Source organism: Molossus molossus, unplaced genomic scaffold (genome assembly GCF_014108415.1).
Source record: "Molossus molossus isolate mMolMol1 unplaced genomic scaffold, mMolMol1.p scaffold_m16_p_5, whole genome shotgun sequence".
In the NCBI taxonomy this organism is placed as follows: Eukaryota; Metazoa; Chordata; class Mammalia; order Chiroptera; family Molossidae; genus Molossus; species Molossus molossus.
In genome coordinates this window covers 60,942,425-60,965,537 of record NW_023425388.1, presented here as the reverse complement: position 1 = coordinate 60,965,537, position 23,113 = coordinate 60,942,425, and the positions used below count along the sequence as shown (strand labels likewise).

At 39.3% G+C, this 23,113-nt stretch overlaps 1 protein-coding gene across 3 annotated transcripts in view; it reads right to left on the bottom strand.

Annotated features, from left to right (window-relative positions):
- Window positions 1-14,087: 14,087 nt before the first annotated feature.
- Window positions 14,088-23,113, bottom strand: part of OSBPL11 (oxysterol binding protein like 11) — a 100,904-nt gene continuing 91,878 nt past the window's right edge. For all 3 annotated transcript variants that reach the window (XM_036243894.1, XM_036243895.1, XM_036243896.1), the window contains 2 exons: window positions 17,462-17,615; window positions 14,088-15,764 (listed from right to left, as the gene is read on the bottom strand). In XM_036243894.1, coding sequence (XP_036099787.1) covers window positions 15,699-15,764; window positions 17,462-17,615 — 220 coding nt within the window. In that variant the 3' untranslated portion in view covers window positions 14,088-15,698. The remainder of the gene's footprint in view (window positions 15,765-17,461; window positions 17,616-23,113) is intronic.

Here is a 23,113-nt window from a genome sequence, read left to right as displayed (position 1 = left end):
GGCAGCCAATCAATGTTCTCTCTCATAGATGTTTCCATCTCTCTCTCCTTCCTTCCTGTCTCTCTAAAAAAAATAAAAATTAAAAATAAAAAAAGAACTGTGTGTGTGTGTAATTAAATGTACAATAATAATATATTTGTAACATCTAATATGTCTTATTTTCTCTTATTTTGTCTAATATATTGGGTAATACAAGTGTAATGGTGATTAAAGGGTGTTATTTCATGTCTAGAGGGCTCTAATGATGTTTAAAAACCTATTTAGAAGTCATAAACAGGTTTTCTATGCTCTAACTGCGAAAATATTCGATTTATAAATAAAGAATTCTACTTCTGGAAATTCATTTATCGCGGTAGAGTCTGGAACTGATTAACCACGATAAATAAGGGCCAACTGTACCTTGGCTCTCAGATCTGCTTAACTAAGAACTTACTTAATATAACAAATATATTAAACTAGTTCTTCAAAGAGTACATTCTGTATGATTGCATTGTATGAAGTCCAAAACAAGGAAAACTAGTATTCTATGACAGAACTAAGAATGGTTGCCTCTGGGGGGGTGGGAGATTTGATTACAAAAGGGGCTTGAGGGAACTTTCTGGGTTAAGGGAAAGATTTTATATCTTGATTTGATATGGGTGTTACCTAAGTATATACAATTGTCAAAACTCACTGAACTGCATACTTAAGATATGTACATTTCCCCGGCTGGTGTGGCTCAGTGGTTGAGCTTCGACCCATGCACAAAGAGGTCGCTGGTTCGATTTCCAGTCAGGGCACATGCCTAGGGATGTGGAGCCAATCTCCAATGAGGGGCATGCAGAAGGCAACCAAGCCATGTTCTCTCTCATTGATGTTTCTATCTCTCTCTCCCTCTCCCTTCCTGTCTATCTAAAATCAATAAAGAAAAAAAAATTTTTAAGATATGTACATTTTATTGCTAATAAATTATACCTCAATTAAAGGGAATTTGAACTAAATGAAATTCATTTCAAAATCAAGTGAAAGATGCATACTCTGAGTTGCAGTCTTTGTCCTTGTAAAGAGCCATCTAATTGTCTACTTTAGTCCTTTGAATATGTTTGTGCTTGATTGAGTGATTCACCAATGATGCACTAAGGGAAAGAAAGGAATCAATAAATCTGTAGAATCCAGCCAGTGTGGCACAGTGGTTAAGCATCAACCCATGCACCAAGAGGTTGCCGGTTTGATTCTCAATCCCGGCACATGCCCAGGTTGTGAGCCAAATCCCCAGTGGGGAACATGCAAGAGTTGGCCAATCAATGTTCTCTTTCAGCAATATTTTTATCTCTCTCTCCTTCCTCTATCTCTAAAATCAACAAAGAAAAAAAATTTTAATCAATAAAAACATTAAAATAATAATAATAATTTAACAATTCTGTAGACCTGGAACGTTTTTGTGTTGTTTCTGTAGCATGTCTGGGCTTTGCAGGAATTTATCAAGCTTTCAGCAGCAATCTGCACTCACAATTGGTCCTACAAATAACTTACATATTTGAGTGATGATTTGCAGTTAAAGTGTTTTTCCATCCTTCACATTACTGAGCCTCAAAACACTTTATAAGGCAGGTAAGACAAGTATTAATATTCATATTACAGTTTGGGTAAGTAAGGTTCAGAATAGTTGAATAATTTGGCTAAGATCCCACAGCTATTACAAGACAGAGCTAACATCTCAAGTCTGTCTCAAGGAATTTGAAATTACACATCTAGAATTTTTTTCACTGTCATATTTTGGAAAAACCCAGCTCTCTCAAAGTGAGAGCTAGGTTCAGAGAATGCTGGTGTTGCATAACTCTGTGACAGTTTTAGGAACACTGTGGAATTGAATATTATAATGTAGGGTTAAAACCAGGATTAGGCAAACAAGGCACCAAGGGTGTACTTAAGAAGGTACTCTCTCAGGTTCAGTCAAGTGCCATTCATGGTTGTTAACATTACCTTGTTATTACCAATTTAAATATACGGAAACTGAGTCTCAGAGCTAGGTTATATAACTTAAGTTTCACAAATAGTAAATAGTGAAACCAGTAATTTTTTATTAATTTATTTTTGTTACAGATGTTTCTCCTTTTTCCCCCATTGACACCATCCGCCCCTCCCCCCATCCCCAACTTTGTTGTCTATGTCCATCGGTTATGCATACATGCATATAAGTTCTGTGGTTTATTGCCCCCCCCTTCTGAGGATTGTCAGTCTGTACCCTACTTCTATGACTCTGGGTCTATTTTGTTCATCAGTTTGTTTAGTTCATTATATTTCAGAAATAAGTGAGATTATGTGATATTTGTCTTTCTCTGCTTGGCTTGTTTCGCTTAGGATAATACTTTCCAGGTCCCTCCGTGTTGTCTCAAAGAATAAGAGATCTTTCTTTCTTACAGCTGCATAGTACTCCATTGTGTATATGTACCACAACTTTTTTATCCACTCGTCTACTTATGGATACTTGGGCTGTTTACAGATCTTAGCTATTGTAAACAGTGCTGCTATGAACAAAGGGATACATATATTCTTTCTGATTGGTGTGTGAAACCAGTAATTAAGAAGGGGTCTTCAGGCTTCAAATCCTGCTAACCCTATTCTTCAAAAATGCTTTGTGATTTAGCCATATGAGTATTAAGACCACGAGGTTTCTAATTGATTGTATACTAAGTAAACAAATGACCAAATGGCTTCCAAATTTGAAGGCAGACTTAGGCAACAATAACAATCTAACAATTCCTGATTAAAAACTCTAAACAGCCCTGGCCGGTTTGGTTCAGCAGTTAGAGCGTTGGCCCGTGGTCCAGAGAGACCTGGGTTCGGTTCCCGCTAAGGGCACGTACCTTGATAACAGTTTGTCCCTGGCCCCGGTTGGGGTTGTGCAGTGGCAGCCAATTGATGTGTCTCTCTCACATCAATGTTTCTCTCTCTGTGTCTTCCTCCCACTCTCCCTCCCATTCTATCTGAAGATAAATGCAAAAAAATGTCCTCAGGTAAGGTTGAAAAAAAAAAAAAAAACTCTAAACAAAATAGGAATTGAAGAGAACTTCCTCAAATGGATAAAGCACTTCTATGAAATATCTACATCTAACATCATACTTATTGGTGAAAGATTGTTTTGCCCTAAGATCAGGAACAAGACAAGGATGTCTTCTCTCTCCACTTCTATTTCATTTTGTATTGAAAATTCTAACCAGTGCAATAAAGCAAGAAAAAGAAATAAGGTATTCAGATTGGAAAGGAAGAGTAATACTCTATTTATTCACAGATAACAAGAACTTCTAGGTGGAAAATTATAAGAAATCTACAGAAGAACTTCCAGAGGTAATAGCTGACTGAGCAAGGCTGCAGGATATAAAGGATACAAGATCAATATACAAAAATAAATTGTACTTCTTATATATATCAGCAACAAACAATTAGAAACTGAAAATGTTTAAGAATGGCATTTATAACATCAAAAATATGAAAAACCGGCCAGTTTCCGAGAAGGTACAAAAAAAAAAGAAACACTTAGGGATAAATCGGATATAAGATATGTAAACCTATATATTAATAACTATAAAATATTGCTAAGAGAAATTAAACAAGACTGAAATAAATTAAGAGATACACTGTTCACGGTTGAGAAGACTCAATACTGGTAAGATGTCATTCTCTCCAAATTGACCCATGGCTTCAGTGAAATCACTTTAAAATCCCAGCAGGCTTTTTGTTGAAATTGAAAAGCCTGTCCTAAAATTTATATGGAGATGCAAAGGCCTTAAAATAGCCAAAACAACCTTGAAGAAGAACAAAGTTGGAAGACTTACACTATTTCACTTTTTTTGTTGTTGTTGTTAATCCTCGCCCAAGGATATTTTTCCACTGATCTTTAGAGAGTGGAAGGAAGGGAGGGAGAGAGAGGCAGAGAGAGAGAGACATCAATTGGTTACCTCCCCCAAAACCCCGACTGGGGCTGGAGATCAAACCTGTAACTCAGGTATGTGCCCTTGACTAGGAGTCAAACCCGAGACCCTTTAGTCCTAGTGCTGACACTCTAACCGCTGAGCAAAACCAGCTAGAGCTACACTATTTCACTTTAAGATTTATTATGAAGTACATAATTAATACAGTACAGTGTTGGCATGGAGATAGACAAATAGATCAGTGTAATAATAGAGTCCATAGTACACCCATACATTTATGATCATTTAATTTTAGATAAAGGTGTAAAGACAATTCAATAAAGGATAGTTTCTTTTAAACAAATGGTACTGAAAGAATTGAGTATCCATATTTTAAAACAACCCAAAACAAAAAACTTTCATTCATACTTTACACCATATTCAATAAGAAAAAAAAGAACTCAAAATAGATTATACACCTAAAGGTAGACACTAAAGCTATAAAAATTCTGAGATAAAATATAGGATCCTGGCTGGTGTGGCTCAGTGATTGAGCATCGACCCATGTACCAAGAGTTTGCTGGTTCGATTCCCAGTGAGAGCACATTCCCAGGTTGTGGACCAAATCCCCAGTGGGAGGCATGCAGGAGGCAGCCAATCAATGTTCTCCCTCATCAATGTTTCTATTTCTCTCTCTCTCTCTAAAAAGCAATAAAGAAAAAAATTAGCCCTGGCCAGTTTGGCTCAGTGGTTACAGCGTCGGCTGGTGGACCAGAGAGTCCTGGGTTTGGTTCCCGTTAAGGGCACATACCTCGGTGGCAGTTTGTCCCCAGCCCCAGTTGGGGTTGTGTGGGTGGCAACCTGTCAATGTGTCTCTCTCACATAGATGTTTCTCCCTCTCTCTTCCTTCTTCTCTCCCTCCTGCTCTGAAGAAAAATGCAAGTGTCCTTGGGTGAGGATAAAAAAAATTTTTTTTAAATACAATTTATTAAAATATATATATATATATATATTTGTGACCTTGCGTTGGAAAGATCTTAGATGACATCAAAGGCATGATCCATAAAAGAAAAAATTTGATAAATTAGACTTCATCAAAATTAAGACCATCGACTTCCGGTCAAGATGAAGGCAAAGGTAAACGGGGTATCGTGTCCTCCCACAACCACATCAAAGTTACAACTAAACTACAGAACAACCATCATTCAGAACTGCCTGAAATCAAGTTGAATGGAAGTCCTACAACTACGGAATTAAAGCAGCAGCCACATCCAGACTGGTAGGAGGGGCGGAGGCAGACGGGCTGGTCCCACACCCACGTGTGGCGGATAAAAATCAGGGGGACACCTCAGCTGGGAAGGTCCTCCCTGAGGACTGAGAGGTCCCCGTCCCACACCAGGCACCCCGCTCAGGGTTCCAGTGCCAGGAAGAGAATCCCCATAACTTCTGGCTGTAAAACCAGCGGGAACTGAGGCTCAGGGAGGCCGAGGCTGCTGAAGCCCCCGGCAGCTCCTTTTAAAGGGCCTGCACATGGACCTACTCGAACTTGTACCCTCCAGGCTCCAGCATGGGGGAGGCAGCTCGAAAGGTACCAGAGATATATGGGGAAGAACTGAGGTGTTTGGCATTGGGGTGAGGGATGGAGAGGTGGCTTTCTCCTGGACAGATGTGCTATCAGAGGCCTTTGTTCCTTTGGTGAGCCCTTCCCCCAAAGGGCAGGCAGAGGGCCACCATATCTGGGATTCCAGCAACTTGGCTCATACTGATGATTCCCTGGGGCCCTGCCCCACCCAATTTTCAGGCCCACCCACGCTATTGCCAGTTGCTTTACCAAAGGAATGGCCTTGCCCTGGCCGGTTTGGCTCAGCGGTTAGAGCGTCGGCCTGCGGTCCAGAGAGACTGGGGTTCAGTTCCTGCTAAGGGCATGTATCTCGGTTGCAGTTTGTCCCCGGCCCTGGTAGGGTCCTGTGGGTGGCAACCATTCAATGTGTCCCTTTCACATTGATGTTTCTTTCTCTCTTTCTCTCTCTCCCTCCCATTCTATCTGAACAAAAAACGAAAAAATGTTCTCAGGTGAGGATTAAAAAAAAAAAGGTATGGCCTGTCTCAGATCCTGCTTCAGATTTTCCTAAACTCTTTCAAACAAGCAGCATCTGGTCTCAGCAAACCCCATACCTCTCGTTAAGTGGCCCAGGCCTGGCACTAAAAGCAGCCAGCTTTGGTTCACAACTTGGCATTTCCTGGGCACCTTTAAGCCCAGCACAAACAGCAGCCATCTGCAGACTGCTTTGTAACTTGTACCTGGTGGCCCAGGGTAGAACACCAGGCAGTGGCTGACCTGTCCCCAGAGCCAGCACACCCAGTGGACAGCTTCAGAACACTCCGAAGCACCACCACCCAATCACCTCCACAAGTGACACACTCAAGGAATGGACTCAGTGGGCACCAGAGCCCTGCTGAAGTAAGTCTTGCTCTGTGTGGTGGGCCCCTGCACAGCTGATCCTCCAAGGTAGTCAGAGTTTGGTGGATAGTGGGCACAGCCAGTCCGTGCAGCTGATCAGCCTGAGTAAATCCCTCTCACTGATGTGCCAACAGCAATCAAGACTCAATTGCAACAGAAGGGTGTAAAGTCCATATAAGGGGTGCACCTCGAGGGCCCAGCTAGGAGATCAGGGAGGCTGTGCCACTAGACCTACAGGACACCTACTCTAATAGGCCACGCTAGGAAGCCCAGGAGCCATAGCAGTTCTACCTAATACATAGAAACAAACACAGGGAGGCAGCCAAAATGATGAGACAAAGAAACAGGTCTCAAATGAAAGAACAGAACAAAACTCCAGGAAAAGAACTAAGCAAAATGGACATAAGTAACCTAACAGACACAGAGTTCAAAATACTGCTTATAAGGATGCTCAATAAATTTAGTGAGAACTTCAATGAACTTAGTGAGGGCCTCAGAGCATAAAAAAGGACCAGTTAGAAATGAAGGAGGCACTAACTGAAATAAAGAATAATGTACAGAGATTCAATAGTAGAGTAGGTAAAGCCAAGAAGCAAAACCATCAATTTGGAATGTGAGGAAGCAAAAAACACCCAATCAGAACAGCAAAAAAAAAAAAAAAAAAGAAGAATAAAAAAAAATGAGGATAGTGTAAGGAGCCTCTGGGACAACTTCAAGCGTGCCAACATTTGCATCTTGGTGGTGCCAGAAGGAAAAGAGACAGAACAAGAAATTGAAAACTTATTTGAAACAATAATGACAGAAAACTTCCCTAACTTGGTGAAGGAAACAGACATACAAGTCCAGGAAGCACAGAGAGTCCCAAACAAGATGAACCCCAAGAGGCCCACACCAAGACACATGATCATTAAAATGCAAAAGGTTTAAGACATAGAGAGAATCTTAAAAGCAACAAGAGAAAAGCAGTTAGTTACCTACAAGGGAGTTCCCATAAGACTGTCAGCTGATTTCTCAAAAGAAACTTTGCAGGCCAGAAGGGAGTGATGAAAATATTCAGAGTGATGAAAAGCAAGAATCTACAACCAAGATTACTCCGTCCTGCAAAGCTATCATTTAGAATCGATGGCCATATAAAGAGTTTCCCAGACAAGGAAAAGCTAAAGGAGTTCATCACCACCAAACCATTATTATATGAAATGTTGAAGGGTCTTCTTGAAGAAAAAGATAAAAAATATGAACAAACAAAATGGCAATGAATACATATCTATGGACAATGGAATCTACAAACAAAGTGAACAGGCAGAACAGAAACATTCTCAGATACAGAGAAATTTTGTTGGTTGCCAGATGGGAGGAGGGTTGGGAGAATGAGTGAAAAAGGTGAAGGGATTAAGAAGTACAAATTGGTTGTTAGACTGACAAATCTCAAAGGGAAGTGGGGGGGGGGGGAGAAGAAATAAACCAAAGAACTTATATGCATATATGCATAACCACTGGACATGGAGGAACATCCGTAATATATTCAACAATAAAGATAAGTTTTAAATAAATACATTTAAGATAAACATAAAAAAAATTAAGAACATTTGCTGTTAAAAGAATGAAAAGAGAAACCATAGAGCAGAGAAATTATTTACAAACCAAATGTAAGTCCTGTATTCAGGATATATAAAGAAATCTCAAACCTCAGCAAGAAAACAACCTAATTAAAATATGGGCCAAAAGCTGACTGGTTTGGCTCAGCTGTTAGAGCATCAGTCGGCAGACCAGAGTCATGGGTTTGATTCCTAGCCCAGGGCACATACTTCTGTTCCAGGTTTGATTCCCAGCCCCCGTCAGGGTTGTGCAGGAGGCAACCAGTCAATATGTCTCTCTCACATTGATGTTTCTCTCTCTTTCTCCCTCCCCTACCCCTCCCACTTTATCTAAAAAATCAGTGGAAAATATCCTTGGGTGAAGATTAAAATAAATAAATAAATAAATAAATAAATAAATAAATAAATAAATAAATAAATTAAAAAAAAAAAAAAATATGGGCAAAAGATTTGAACAGACATTTCACCAAAGATATACAGATGTCATATAAGCACATGAAAAGATGTATATTGTACATCACTGACCACAAGCGTTACACAAATTAACATCATCCATTAAAATAGCAAAAATTAAGAAGACCGTCCACACCAAGTGTGGCCAGTGATGTGAGCACCTGGAACTCTCGTGTGCTGCTGTGGGAATGTACAGTGGCACAACCGTTTTGGAAAACCCACTTTCAGTTTCTTTCTTTTTTTTTAAATCCTCACTTGAGAATATTTTTCTATTTATCTTCAGATAGAGTGGGAGGGAAAGGTATTTCCCCAAGATAAATGAAAGCATATGCCCATACAAAGTCTTGCAAAAATGTGTTGGTATCAGTTTTATTTGTAATAGCCAAAAGCTGGAAACAACTCAAATGTATATCAACCAGTGAAAGAATAAACAAATTGTGGTATAATCCAAACAATGGATTACTACTCAGCAATAAAAAGGAATGAATTGCTAATACACAAAACAATATAAATAAATAGCAAAGTTAAGCTGAGTGAAATAAGCCAGATCCCTTCCCAAAACAGACCATACTGTTTGATTCTATTTATATAAAATTCTACATGTCATCTAATCTATGACAAAGCAGATTGGTTGTATAGTGGGTTGAATGATGGTCTCCAAAAATATAATGTCCACATCCCAATTCCTAGAACCTGTGAATATTACTTTACTTGGAAAATTGGTCTTTGCAGCCCAGCTATTGTGGCTCAGTGGATTAAGCGTCATCCCATGGACTGAGAGGTCCTGGTTCGATTCCCGGTCACGGCACATGCTCAGGTTGTGGGCTTGATCCCCAGTAGGGGGCGTGCAGGAGGCAGCCAATAGATGTTTCTCTCTCATATCGATGTTTCTATCTTTCCCTTTCTCTCTCTCTCTCTAAAAAAATGAAAATCAATTAAAAAACATATTAAAGAGAAACATCTGTAACAAAGATTAATTTAAAAAATATAAATAAAAGAAAAAGCAACAATCATAAAAAAATAAAATAAAAAATAAATAAATAAAACTCCACATGGAAACCTGTAAGGGTGGTTTTGCATGATGCTGTAATGTCACAGGGCATCTGGGTTCTTAGCTATAGATTAAGCAGGAAATAAAATATAAAAGCAAAAAAATATATATATTAAAAAAGATTTTAGAAACATGGTCTTTGCGGATATAATTAAGGATTTTAAGATGAGGAGATCTTGGATTATCTAGAGTTTTTTTTTAATCCTCACCCGAGGATATTTTTTTCTATTTATCTTCAGATAGAGTGGGAGGGAGAGGGAGAAAATGGGAGAGAGAAACACAGGAGTGGAGATAGGAAAGGGTGGAAAGAAGAGATCTCAAAGGGGCAAAAGTAAACTTTCAAGAATTATATTCTTATCATTGATTGTGGTGTTCCATTTATGAGTATAGGCCTCTGTCAAAACTTATGAAATTGTCTACTTAAAAATGTGTAGTTTAGCCCTGGCTGGTTTGGCTCAGCGGTTAGAGCATCGGCCTGTGGTTCAGAGAGACCCGTGTTTTGTTCCTGCTAAGGGCATGTACCTCGGTTGTAGTTTGTCCCCCAGCCCTGGTTGGGTCGTGCGGGTGGCAGCCACTCGATGTGTCCCTTTCACATCAATGTTTCTCTCTCTCTCCCTCCCTTTCACTCTACCTGAACAAAAAATAGAAAAATGTCCTTGGGTGAGGATTAAAAAGAAAAATGTGTAGTTAAGTCCATTATACATTAACAAAGCTGTTAAAAAGAACACATAATGGGTCTAAAACAAGACTCCATTTGCAATATTCTGGCCTTTTCCAGGTAGTCAACATAACATTGAAACAGCATTTTCAGGAAACTGATCCTAAGATGAAACCCTACCATATGAAGAACAGCTGAATAACCTCAGAATATTAAAATTGGGAGAACTGATTTCCAAGATATGTAGTGCCATGTGCAAAAAAACCCCACAACTCATCTTTTATAAACTGTTAGAACTGAGGCCAATATCAGATTAATGAGAGATTTTGGTTCAGAAAACTTTTCTAATGTTGGTGATGTCCAGATAAAATAGCTGTTGTAGGAGCTAGTTTATGGGGGACTATTGTCAGATGTTATAGAGTGGATGCCTCTCTTTGACTTCTTCCTCCGCTGGATCTGTTTTTCTTTTTTTTTAATTTTATTAAAAAAAATTTTTTTTTATCCTCACCCGAGAACATTTTTCCATTTTTTGTTCAGATAGAGTGGGAGGGAGAGCGAGAGAGAGAGAAACATCGACGTGAAAGGGACATGTCAAGTGGTTGCCACCCACACGACCCAACCAAGGCCAGGGACAAATTGCAACCGAGGTACGTGCCCTTAGCAGGAACCAAACCCAGGTCTCTCTGGACCGCAGGTCAACGCTCTAACTGCTGAGCCAAACCGGCCAGGGCGGATCTGTTTTTCTTGACCTCATCTCCAATTCCTGCTTTTTCTCCCTCCTGTTTTACTGGAGAATGTACTTTAATAGCTTCAGAAAAGGAAATGCTGGTTTTGTTTAATTTTAATTTTTTTTTCTTTATTGATTTTTAGAGAGAGAGGGAGAGGGAGAGAGAGACAGAAACATTGATGAGAGATAACATCAATTGACCACCTCCTTCATTCCCCCCACCAGGGATAGGGCCCACAACCTGGGTATTTATTGTGATGGGGAATCGAACTGGCGAACTTTTTGATCATGGGTTGATGCTCAACCACTGAGCCACACCAGCCGGGCTGTTTTTTTGTTTTTGTTTTTTAATTTGCATGTCAGATTCATCCTTTTGACTGGGGATAAAATACTAGGCAAAAATCGGAAGTGTTGCTCATTTGCTTTTAGCTTTCAGTGAAATTAATGAGAAAGCTGATGCTATTATGATTTTAGACTCTTCTCTTTATCCTTAGTGTTATAAAATTTCACAATATGCTTTGGTTTTAGGCTTTTATTTTTCCTCTATTGTGCAGGGTATTCATGACATTTTCAATTGGAGTTACCATCATTTAGTTCTGGGAAATTTTCTTGTGTATATATTTAAATTTCTAGACAGTATATTCCCTTCCATTGGTTCTCTTCTTAGAATCCTCACTAGTTGTTAGGTGTCCTGGATTGTCCTATTGTCCATCTTTGTCCTTTTGGTCTACTTATTGATAGCTCTTTTTAAAAAAAAAGAATTGTTGAGCCCTGGCTGGTTTGGCTCAGGGGTAAAGCGTTACCCAGTGGACCAATGAGTCATGGATTCGATTCTGGCCAAGGGCACATACCTCGGTTGCAGTTTGTCCCCGGCCCTGGTTGGGTTGTGCGGGAGGCAACCAGTCGATGTGTCCCTCTCACTTCAATGTTTTTCTCTCCCTTTCTCTCCTTCTCTCTCCCCCTCACTCTATCTGAAGATAAATAGAAAAATATCCTCGGGTGAGGATTAAAAAAAAAAATTGTTGAGAGGCTTTATTGATGTAATTGACAAAAATTATATATATTTAAGGTATGAGAATTCTTTACTTATCTTTTTTTAAAATATAATTTTTTTTGAGAGAGAGAGAGAGGAAGGGAGAGAGATAGAACCATCAATGTGAGAAAGAAACATCCATCAGCTGCCTCTTACATGCCCCACACCGGGGATCAAGCCTGCAACCTAGGCATATGCCCTGACCGGGAATCGAACCAGGACCTCAGTCCATGGGATGACATTCAGTCTACTGAGCCACACAGGCCAGGCTTCTTTATCTTTTAGAACTTCCATTAAGTGTTTAATTTAGACTATCGTATTTAAAATTTCCAAGACCTGTTCTTGTTCTCTAAGTAGTCCATTATTAAAATGCATTTTGTTCATGTTTCATAAAAGCAAGAACATACCATCTTAAGATTTTTCTGGTTATTTTCCCCCATTTCCAAAATTATGGAATTTCTGCTTCCTCGAATTTCTATTTTTCCTATTGTTTAATCATTTTATTCATGTTGGAAACTCTCTGCAAATGTCTGGTGATCCTTAGCTATTAAAGTGAGATGCAGTGTATTGTCGGGTGCGTGGGTAGGAGGATAGATGTGTGTCGTGTGAAGGGTTGGTTGTTGGAAGGAATTGCTGCCTTGCTTTATGTAATTAACAGGGTTGTCAGATGAGATTTTTTGTTGCTGGACCCTCCAAATATACCTGCAGGACTTTTTCTGGAGTTGTTCTCCCCAAAAGGATCTTTAAATCTCTCGCCTCAGGGTCTAAACTCGACTGCCAATATTTTGGAAATGGAATAGGAGAAGGAGCTGGAAGGTCTTACCTTTAAGTATGTAGACTTTACCTTGTTTCCCATTTTCAGTTTATCAATTTATTTGTGTTCCTAAATTGGGAACCTCTCTGGTTCGATCTCTCCAGTCTTTTGTAGGGTGGCACAAGGGTTACTCACCTGGTTGCATTACTCACAGCTTCCTATGCAGGCTTTGAACCAATCCCTGTGCTTTCAACTCGCTCAATTCTGCCCACCAGAATGTGTTTCTGGGGTTTGGCAAGACCAATAACCTTGCCCTTGTTAACATCCCACTGCTAGGAATTTAGGTTTTTGTTCTCCCTTCATTTAAGTCTGTATGGACAGGGATAGTTTTTGCCTCACCAGAGTCCAATGTACCACCCAGCTCCAAAGGAATACTCAACAGGTGTTTATTGAATGAGTGAAGGTCAAGCTAAATGACTTCAAGTGGGCACTACAGTTTCTTCTTTTGCTAATCCTCACCTGAGGATATTTTTTCCATTGATTTTTAGAGAAAGTGGAAAGGAGGAAAGTAGGGAGGTTCGGGAGTAGGGGGGAGAAACATCAATGTGAGAATGTGAGAGACATCAATTGGTTGCCTCTTGCACATGCCCCAACCGGGGCTGGGGATCCTGCAACCCAGGTATGTGTCCTTGACCTAGAATCAAACCCTCAACCCTTCAATGCTCGGACCAACACTCTAAACACTAAACAACACAGCTGGGGCTAAGTGGGCACTAAATTTTCTGAGCAATAATTTCTTCAAAGCTCAAATACACCTCCAGAACATTCTCTTTTTGTCACTTCTAGTCTTGGACTTTTTTTTTTTTAATCCTCACTTGAGGACATTTTTGCATTCACCTTCAGATAGAGCGGGAGGGAGGAAGAGAGAGACACATCGACTGGTTGCCACCTGCACGATCCCAACCGGGGCCAGGGATGAACTGCAACAGAGGTACGTCCCCTTAGTAGGAACTGAACCCGGGACTCTCTGGTCTGCAGGCCAACGCTCCAACTGCTGAGCCAAACCGGCCAGGGCTAGTCTTGGACTTCTTAACATAAAATTCCTAGTAGCCAGAAGCAAAGTGTACATTTAAAACTTTAGCCTACCCCTGGCGTATGTGGTTCGGTTGGTTGGAGGATTGTCCCATGCACCAAAGGATGGTAGGTTTGATTCCCAGTCAGGGCATATGCCCAGGTTGTGGGCCCAATCCCCAGTGTGGGGCATGCAGGAGGTGGCCAATCTATGTTCTCTCTCATTGATGTTTCTCTCTCTCTCTCCTTCTCCTTTTCTCTCTCTCTAAAAAAATTCAATAAAAAAAAAATTTTTTAAGAGAGAAATCAATGTCTCTTAAATGAATATGGCAATAACTCCACTAAAATATGAAATTCCTATTTCTTTCCATTCATAAAACAGAGAGAGACATCATTGTTCTCTAGTTTTATTATTTTTCAATCTTCCCAACACATGAACTAAAACTCACTTTGAGACTTTTTTCAGTGCATTTCACAGCAAAAATGAACAAGGGAATCATTAAAATGGGTATACATAAACCAATTATTTTCTTATAATTTACAGTTTGTTGAAAAAAATTGTTTTGCTGTTTTCGTCCTATTAACCCCTTCAATAAAACACAATTTTTCAGAGCACAAAGCTTAAATTTTTAATGACAATGCAACAGATACAGCCACCTACAATGGCCAATGAATAACAAGTATATGTTATACACACTGATTGGAAGACTACATCAGAAGAAACAGAATAAGGCACCACTCTCGGAAAATTAAGGTAGCTTGCAGTAACAAGTACTGAGCACCATAAGTAGGTGCTCAATAAATACTTGAATGAATGATGAAAGCTGTAATTAGCACTATCCTTTTAGTTACCAGAAATTCTTTACCCTCAATAAAATACTTATTTAAAAAAAGATTTGTACCTGAATACAATTTCCTGATATATTTTAATTTCATGCTCTTTTCGTCAGCATTTGAGTTTCCTTGAAAAGAAAGAAAACCATACTGTACACACTCTCAATCACGGATATAACTTCTAAATTACTGACAAATATGAACAATTGTTTTAAATTTTGAGTGAACAGAGGTAAGATAAAGCATACTTATCCAAAGGGATAATACATAATACTGGATATTAACCTACAAGTGGAAAAAGGCAAGGAAAAAATTAACAGTTTTATTTTTTAATATTTGCTATGTTCTTTAATGCCTCAGTTCTTGAGAAAGGCCAAAATCTCATCATATTGACATGAACATATTTAAAAAATTGTCTCTCAAGGTAATATTTAATAAAACTAGGTACTGAAAATGTTCTGAAATTTTTCAAGTCAATGTTGTTTTCAAGTATATTAAAATGCTCAGAAGAAAAAGTTCTCCATGGTTATAATTCGAATCAATTTATAAATACACTTTTTAAAAGAGAGTTCCAACAGAGGTGGATAATGGGTAAGATCCTCAGACAGTGGCACACAGTCTCTTTGAAGGAATAGAATGCCTTGTTACTACAAACTGGTTGATTTTTTAAACACTGATTTCAGGCACTATGGCTGAATCCACTTCTGGGTCATCTTTCTCCCCCTCTTGGTTTGTTTATGAGTAGTGAATACTTAAGTTACTGACAGAAAGCAAAGCACAGACTCTGAAAGAGACTTCACTTTTCACTATAAAGAAATCAAAGTCATTGAGTTTCTCACTGTTGTGTTTTTCCACTGCCCCCATGCAAAAATAGGGGGTTCAAATGTAGCTTTAGGAGCAGGAACTGGATAAGGATCAGTCATCTAACAAGTCAGGTGAAAGGTTTTCGATGATATTGCTCACGTCACATGGACAGGTTCTGAAAGGTCCATAGTGCTTCTTCAACACTTTGGTCTTGCTGCAGTTTTATGGTGCCCTAATAGGTACATTCGTGTTTAGCTCATTTTAGTCTGCAATCAGGAAGCAGGTCACTCAGTGCAATGACTCCATTCTGGGAGGGTTTGGGTAAACAGAGAAGAATTTCATTTGGTCGAGTCTTAGATAGTGTATGTCACTCTGCTGGTTGTGTTGTTGGAATTATTTTCCAAAGGGGTTTGTGATAAACCCAGCCATCTCCCTGAAACAAGTAGAAGAATAAATTAAAGAACTATTTCTCTAATATTTTCAGAATCAGTAACCAAAACTAGAAGCAACACCTTCATTGAAATGGCATTCTATTCTCACATTTAAAAACAAGAGTTTCTGTAAAGGAAAAAAAAAAATCTCTGTTTAATTAAGACATCAAGCAATGCCTGTGGTTTAGCTAGGATTAGACGAGAAGCTCCAGTCTAGGAGGATCTAGTTTGTGCCCCATGAACACTTTATTTTGCAGTAGTCATTTGTAGCAATTCTGCCAATTGAACCAAGATGCTGCAGACTGAAGCTCACCCGGAGTGGCAGACAGCAGGTGGAGCACGAACAAACGGTCATGAAGGTACTACCCGTTCTTTCCATCTCGACTGGCATCTCTAGTATCTAAGTTGTTTTCTACTTCTTTCCTGACTCTACCCCATTAGTTTTCCCTTGTTCTTGTGAATGGAAGGATACCACAAGGAGATAAAGTTAGAGTCAGATACTGAACTAAAGACAGGAGAAGACCAAGTGAGGAAAAAAGAGCTGTAGCAAATGCACGAGACTGGCGTGGGAGCTTGGCAGAGCTGAGGTCACAGTACCTATGACTGGAGTTCAGTGTTCATGGGACTAGGAGAAGTCAGTAAGGATTTGAATCTCTGTCTTTAACCCCAACATCTCCAATTTATTTATATAAAAAAATTCTTATATATTTATTTTATCTTGTTTCAAAAATGATTCAAGGCCACCAATTATTTGGCTCATAGTGACAAGGACTCTCTCCATCACCAAACTTCAGATTCCTATGAGACCCTCTTCTTGACTAAGCCTCATCTTGGCCGGCTGAGCCCAGTTTTAGCAAAAAAAAAAAAAAAATCCAGATAAACCAGTTTATCAAGAATCACCTCTTTCTTACTAGCCAATCAAACTCCTTTTCTCCCATCCTTAATAAGTAATCAAATGCCTCTCTTCCCTTCCCCAATCCTTGATATCTAAACAAGTTCCTCTTAGTAATTTTCCACCCACTTCATCACCCTTCCTATTGGCTATAAATTCTCACTTGTCTCATGTTCAAAGTTGGGTTTAATCTCTCTCCTCTATTGCAATAGTCTTGAATAAAGTCTTCCTTGCCATTTTTTTTTATTCCTCACCCAAGGATATTTTTCTATTTATCATTATATAGAGTGGGAAGGAAGAAGAGGGAGAGACAGAGAGAAACATCGATGTGAGAGAGCCACATCAACTGGTTGCCTCCTGCACGACCCGACCAGGGCCAGGGATGAACCACAACTGTGGTATGTGCCCTTGACTCATTGGTCTGCGGGCCGGTGCTCCAAACACTGAGCCAAACAGGCCAGGGCAGGATCAATTTTTTTAAAAGTGATCTTTGGAAGCAAACACAGAATTTCAGTGTGGTACAAAGGCTTTACAATCGAAAATCGCATATTCTATTATTATGACTAAAGATTTTGTTAGCATTTTCATTTGGGGCTAATTAAATCCCCAAATTTATTTCATCTAAACTGCTGGTTAACTATTTTATTTTGACAAATTGTGAAAAGCTCATAAAACAGCTCATGGTTAAACTGGACTATTTTTAGAAATGGAGATGTGTTTAGTGATAACAATTTAAGAAAGCCTAGTAAGCTCACATTCTCACTAAGTAGATAATGAGTTTTGGTCTAAAGACAAGATAGAACATACCTCTTTAATAAAGTATTTGGTTTTCCAGGGTGTGCCTGTTTCAATACGATGCCTTTCTTCAGTCCTCTGGCATTCTTCCAGGGTACGTTTATGCTCTGTGGCCTTATCAATTTCAGATTCCCTCAGCGAGTCTGTCACATTTTTCCATAATCGCCTGAAATCAGAAAACCACATATTTTACAAACATTCTTCAAAAAAGATATAAAATAGCCCTGGACAGTTTGGCTCCGCAGTTAGAGTGTCGGCCCTTGGACCAAAGAGTTGTGGGTTCAATTCCGGTCAAGGGCATGTGGCTCAGTTGCAGTTCAATCCCTGGCCTTGGGGTCGTGTGGGAGGAAACCAATAGATGTTTCTCCCCCCACCTTTCCTCCCACTCTGAAAATCAATGGACGAATATCCCTGGGTGAGGATTAAAAAGGAAAAAGAAAAAAGAATATTAAATAAAAAAGAAAAAAAAAAAGGATATTAAATAAAACTAATACTCTCATAATTAACTAATTTTTTAAAAATTCCATTTCATAAATAAAATCTATAATTTCATACCTATGAATTATAGGGATACTGATACTATGTTGTTGATGTTAATGTCCTAGATGCTGCTGCTGCTTCTTTTTATTTATATTTTTAAGTTATAAAACCAAGATGTTTAGTTTTCAGAAACTTATTAAGTACTAAACAAAAATAAACTTTTTTTTTTCATTTTTATTTATTGATTTGAGAGTGTGCACACTGGGGGTTGGGGGGAGGGAAAGAGAGAAATATCAATTTGTTGTTCCACTTATTTATGCATTCATTGGTTGATTTTTGTATATTCCCTGACTAGGGATTGAGCCTGCATCCTTGGTGTACCAAGATGATGCTCTAACCAACTGAGCTACCCGGCCAGGGCCAGGAAAAATTATTTTTTTAGCTGAAGTATAAGAGAGACCATTTCTGCTTCTGGACATAACAATGTAACGGGCAACAGATTTACTCTGCTTTAATCAACTAGAAACCAGATGAAATATAATGAAACAATGATTTTCTTCAGATATTGAGCAAAAGGCAGCACAGGACAGTGATCCCCAAGAGTAGGGAACAAGTCTACCTCACTAACTAGAGAGAAGTTACAGGCACAGCATGGGGGTGGGGAGGGAGGTAAGAGGGGAGCTCAAAAAACTCCAAGAAAAAGAAAACTGTCACCCTGGCCGGTGTGGCTCAGCGGTTAGAGCGTCGGCCTACGGTCCAGAGTCCCGGGTTCGGTTCCTGCTAAGGGCATGTACCTTGGTTGCGGTTTGTCCCCGGCCCTGGTTGGTCGTGCGGGTGGCAGCCACTTGTTGTGTCCCTTTCACGTCGATGTTTCTCTCTCTCTCTCTCTCTGTTCCTCTTTCTCCCTCCCATTCTACCTGAACAAAAAATGGAAAAATGTCAAGTGAGGATAAAAAAAAAAAAAGAAAGAAAACTGTCAAGCCCTGGCCCAGTGGCTGGGTCGGTTGGAACATCGTCCCATGCACCAAAAAGACTGAGGGTTCGATTGCTGGTCAAGGCACATACCTAGGTTTCAGGTTTGATCCCCAGTTGTGATGCATATGGAAGGCCAATGATCGATGTTTCTCTCTCTCTCCCCCTTCATCTCTCTAAACATCAATAAAAACACATCCTTGGGTAAGGATAAAAAAAAATGTGTGTGGGGGAAATCTGCCAAGACAATTTGGGGGGGAAAGTAGTATATAGTCTGTTCAACAAATGGTGCTGAGACAACTGGATATCCACATGGAAAAAGATGACTTTAGACCTTTACCTCACAATAAAACTTTTAGAAGAAGATAAAGGAGAAAATCTTTGAGACTTTGGGTTAGGTAAAGACTTCTTAGATGCAACACCCAGAACCATATCCATAGAAGAAAACAATGATAATCTCAACTCATCAAAATTAAAAATTCTCCCTGAAAAAATAACACCATTAAAAAATTCAAACATGGCCCTGGATGGGTAGCTCAATTGGTTGGAGCATCGTCCCATGCACCAAAAGGTGGGTTCTATTCCCAGTCAGGGCATATACCTAGGCTGTGGGTTCCATTCCCAGTTGGGGTGTGTAACAGGTGGCAACCAATGCATGTTTCTTTCTCACTCTCTCTCAGATTAATTTTGTTAAAAAGAAGGGGGTGGGAGCCCTGGCCGGTTTGGCTCAGCAGTTAGAGCGTCGGCCTGCGGTCTGGAGAGACCCGGGTTCGGTTCCCGCTAAGGGCACGTACCTCGGTTGCAGTTTGTCCCCGGCCCTGGTTGGTCGTGCGGGTGGCAGCCACTCGATGTGTTCCTTTCACATCGATGTTTCTCTCTCTCTCTGTTCCTCTCTCTCCTTCCCACTCTACCTGAACAAAAAATGGAAAAATGTCCTCGGGTGAGGATAAAAAAAAAAAAAAGAGAGAGAAGGGGGTGGGAGAGGGTCAACGGGAGAAAAATGGGGGATGTCTGTAATACTTCAAACAATAAAAATAAAAAAACAGCCCTGGCCAGTTTGGTTCAGCGGTTGGAGCGTCGACCTGCAGTCCAGAGAGACCCGGGTTCAGTTCCTGCTAAGGGCACGTACCTCGGTTGCAATTTGTCCCTGGCCCTGGTTGGGTCGTGCGGGTGGCAACCACTCGATGTGTCCCTTTCACATTGATGTTTCTCTCTCTCTCCCTCCCACTCTATCGGAACAAAAAATGGAAAAATGTCCTCGGGTGAGGATAAAAAAAAATAAAATAAAATTTTTTTTCTTTATTGATTTTAGAGAAAGAGTAAGGAAGAGGGAAAGAGAGACAGAAACATCAACAAGAGAGAACATCAATTGGCCACCTCCTGCATGCCCCCCCTCCACTGGGGATTTGGCCCACAATCTGGGCATGTGCCCTGACTGGGAATCGATCTGGCGACCTCTTGGTGCATGGATCGATGCTCAACCACTCATAAATCTGATCTCATTTTCTATCAGATTCCTTTTTTTTTTTTTTGGATGGAAATTTTTAAATTGAGGTATAACTTACATATAAAACTGTATTAGTTTCACATGCCCAACATAATGATTCAATATTTGTATATATTGTGAAATGATCACAAGAAGGCTAGTTAAAATCCATCACCATCTTAGCGCAAATATGCAATATAGTATTATTAACTATAGTCACCATGCTATAAATTATATCCCATGACTTACTTATTTTGTAACTGAAAATTTATACCTTTTGACCCACTCACCCACCCATTTTACCCATCCCCCAGTGCCCAACTCCGGCACCATCAACCTGTTCTCTGTATCTATTAGCTTGTTACTTTTTTCCTTTTAGATTCCACATATAATTGAGATCATTAGGTATTTGTCTTTCTCCGCATGGTTTATTTCATTTAGCATAATGCCCTCAAGGTTCATCCCTGTTGCTGCAAATAGATTTCATTAGTTTTTTATGGCTGAATAATATTGCATTATGCATTATGTGTGTCTGTGTGTCACATACACATTTTCTTTATCCATTCATCCATTGATGAACACTTAGATTGTTTCCCTATCTTGGCTATTGCACATAATGTTGCAATGAACATGGGGGTGCATATATTTTTTCAACAAATACCCAGAGTGGAATCGCTGGATTATATATAGTAGTTCTGTTCTCAATTTTTTTTCAGAATATCCATACTATTTTCCATATTAGTTGAACTAATTTATATTCTTACCAACAATACAGTGTTTTTCCCTTTTGGATTCCACATACAAATGAGATTATTCAGTATTTGTCTTTGTGTCTGACATTTCATTATGCATAATGCCCTCAAGGTCCATTCGAATTGTCACAACTGGCAGAATTTCCTTCATTTTTTATGTCTACTAATATTTTATTATATATGTACATATACACACAACTTCTCCATTTATCCATTAATGAACACTTAGGTTCTATCCATTTAAATTGTAATATTTGCAACAAATACTCTCACAACTGTCTTCTTTGAAGTGCCATGTTCACAATATTCATTTATAAGAAAAATCTAATGTTGAAATTAGAACAGCTATAGTTTGTCAATTATTCTTTTAAGTAAAATTGGTGTTTTGTGAAGAGTAACTTGCTTGTAACTCAAACTGCTGCTCAAGTGCTTTCCTTCTAGATAACTACTGTACTTCAGTATGTAGCACAAGTTCTTTTTTTTTTTTTTTTTTTTATCCTCACCTGAGGACATTTTTCCGTTTTTTGTTCAGGTAGAGTGGGAGGGAGAGAGAGGAACAGAGAGAGAGAGAGAGAAACATCGATGTGAAAGGAACACATCGAGTGGCTGCCACCTGCACAACCGACCAGGGCCGGGGACAAACTGCAACCGAGGTACATGCCCTTAGCGGGAACCGAACCCGGGTCTCTCAGGACCGCAGGCCGACGCTCTAACCGCTGAGCCAAACCGGCCAGGGCTATAGCACAAGTTCTTTATGTCTACTTCCTATTTGTCAGGCAGAACGCTAAGACTTCTTTTTCATGAAACCAGAATTTTAAAAATTGCAAGTACACTGCAGTGAAGAATACAATGACTATTTGTACAATTTGGTGCCAGTGCCTTGATTAGTGCCAAGGCCCAGCAGTACTACCCACCACTGCTTTTGTACCACCAAAGCAAGTGCCAATAGAATGAAAAAGGCAAATAACATCTTAGCATTATTATGAAAAAATATTGAAATTGGATATCCTGAAAAGATCTCAAGGATCCCAGGGATTTACAGACCAAACTTGAAAATATCTTTAGGATAAATCCATAGAAAAAAATGTTATCTCAATCACTACTGCTTATTTTTTGACCCAACCCAAGTCTTGGTTAATGAGTATTTAATCCCTTTAGTCATCTAAATTGTTTGGTTCAATTTATGTGATCTTAACTTGAGATATTTAATGCTTCCTTATATTTTCTTTATTCTTTTTAAGATCAATACAGTAATACTTCCACATGATATAAAATTTAAGCAGTACAAAAAGGCAGTCTGTGAAAAGTAAGTCTCTTTCCTATTCCAGACTCCTGTAGTCCTTTCCAGAAGTAACCACTGTCAACACATTTTGGAAGATGTACCTTATTAACACATACAAATCCACTTCACTTACTTTTAAAAGTCTATGATATATATTGCCAAAATACTCCCTTGGAAGGTTGTTTCAGTTTACCCTCGAACCTGCAGTATGAAAATATCAATCTGCTCACACTTTTCCCCCAATAGGAATATTATTTTAATGTTTTCATTTTTATTATTGATTTTTAAAGAGAGAGGAAGAAAAAGGAGAGAGCAATGAAAACATCAATGAGAGAAAAACTTCAATGAGAGAAAAACATCAACTGGCTGCCTCCTGCACGCCTCCAACTAGGGACTGAGCCCACAACCACAACCTGGGCATGTGCCCCGACTAGGAATCAAACCGGTGACTTCTTAATGCATGGGTCAATGCTCAACCACAAGCCACACCAGCCAGGTAAAAGGGGTATTATTTTAAAAACTAATTTGTCTTATTGTTTAATTCATATTTATTTTAATTCGAATTACACCGAACATTTTTTCATTTTTTTAATGGGCATTTCCTCCCTATTTTTGTGAGCTACCTCTTTTTTAACTCTTTATGTCCTATGCCCATTTTCCTATGGGGGGTGGGGTGGGGAGCTGTCTTTTTG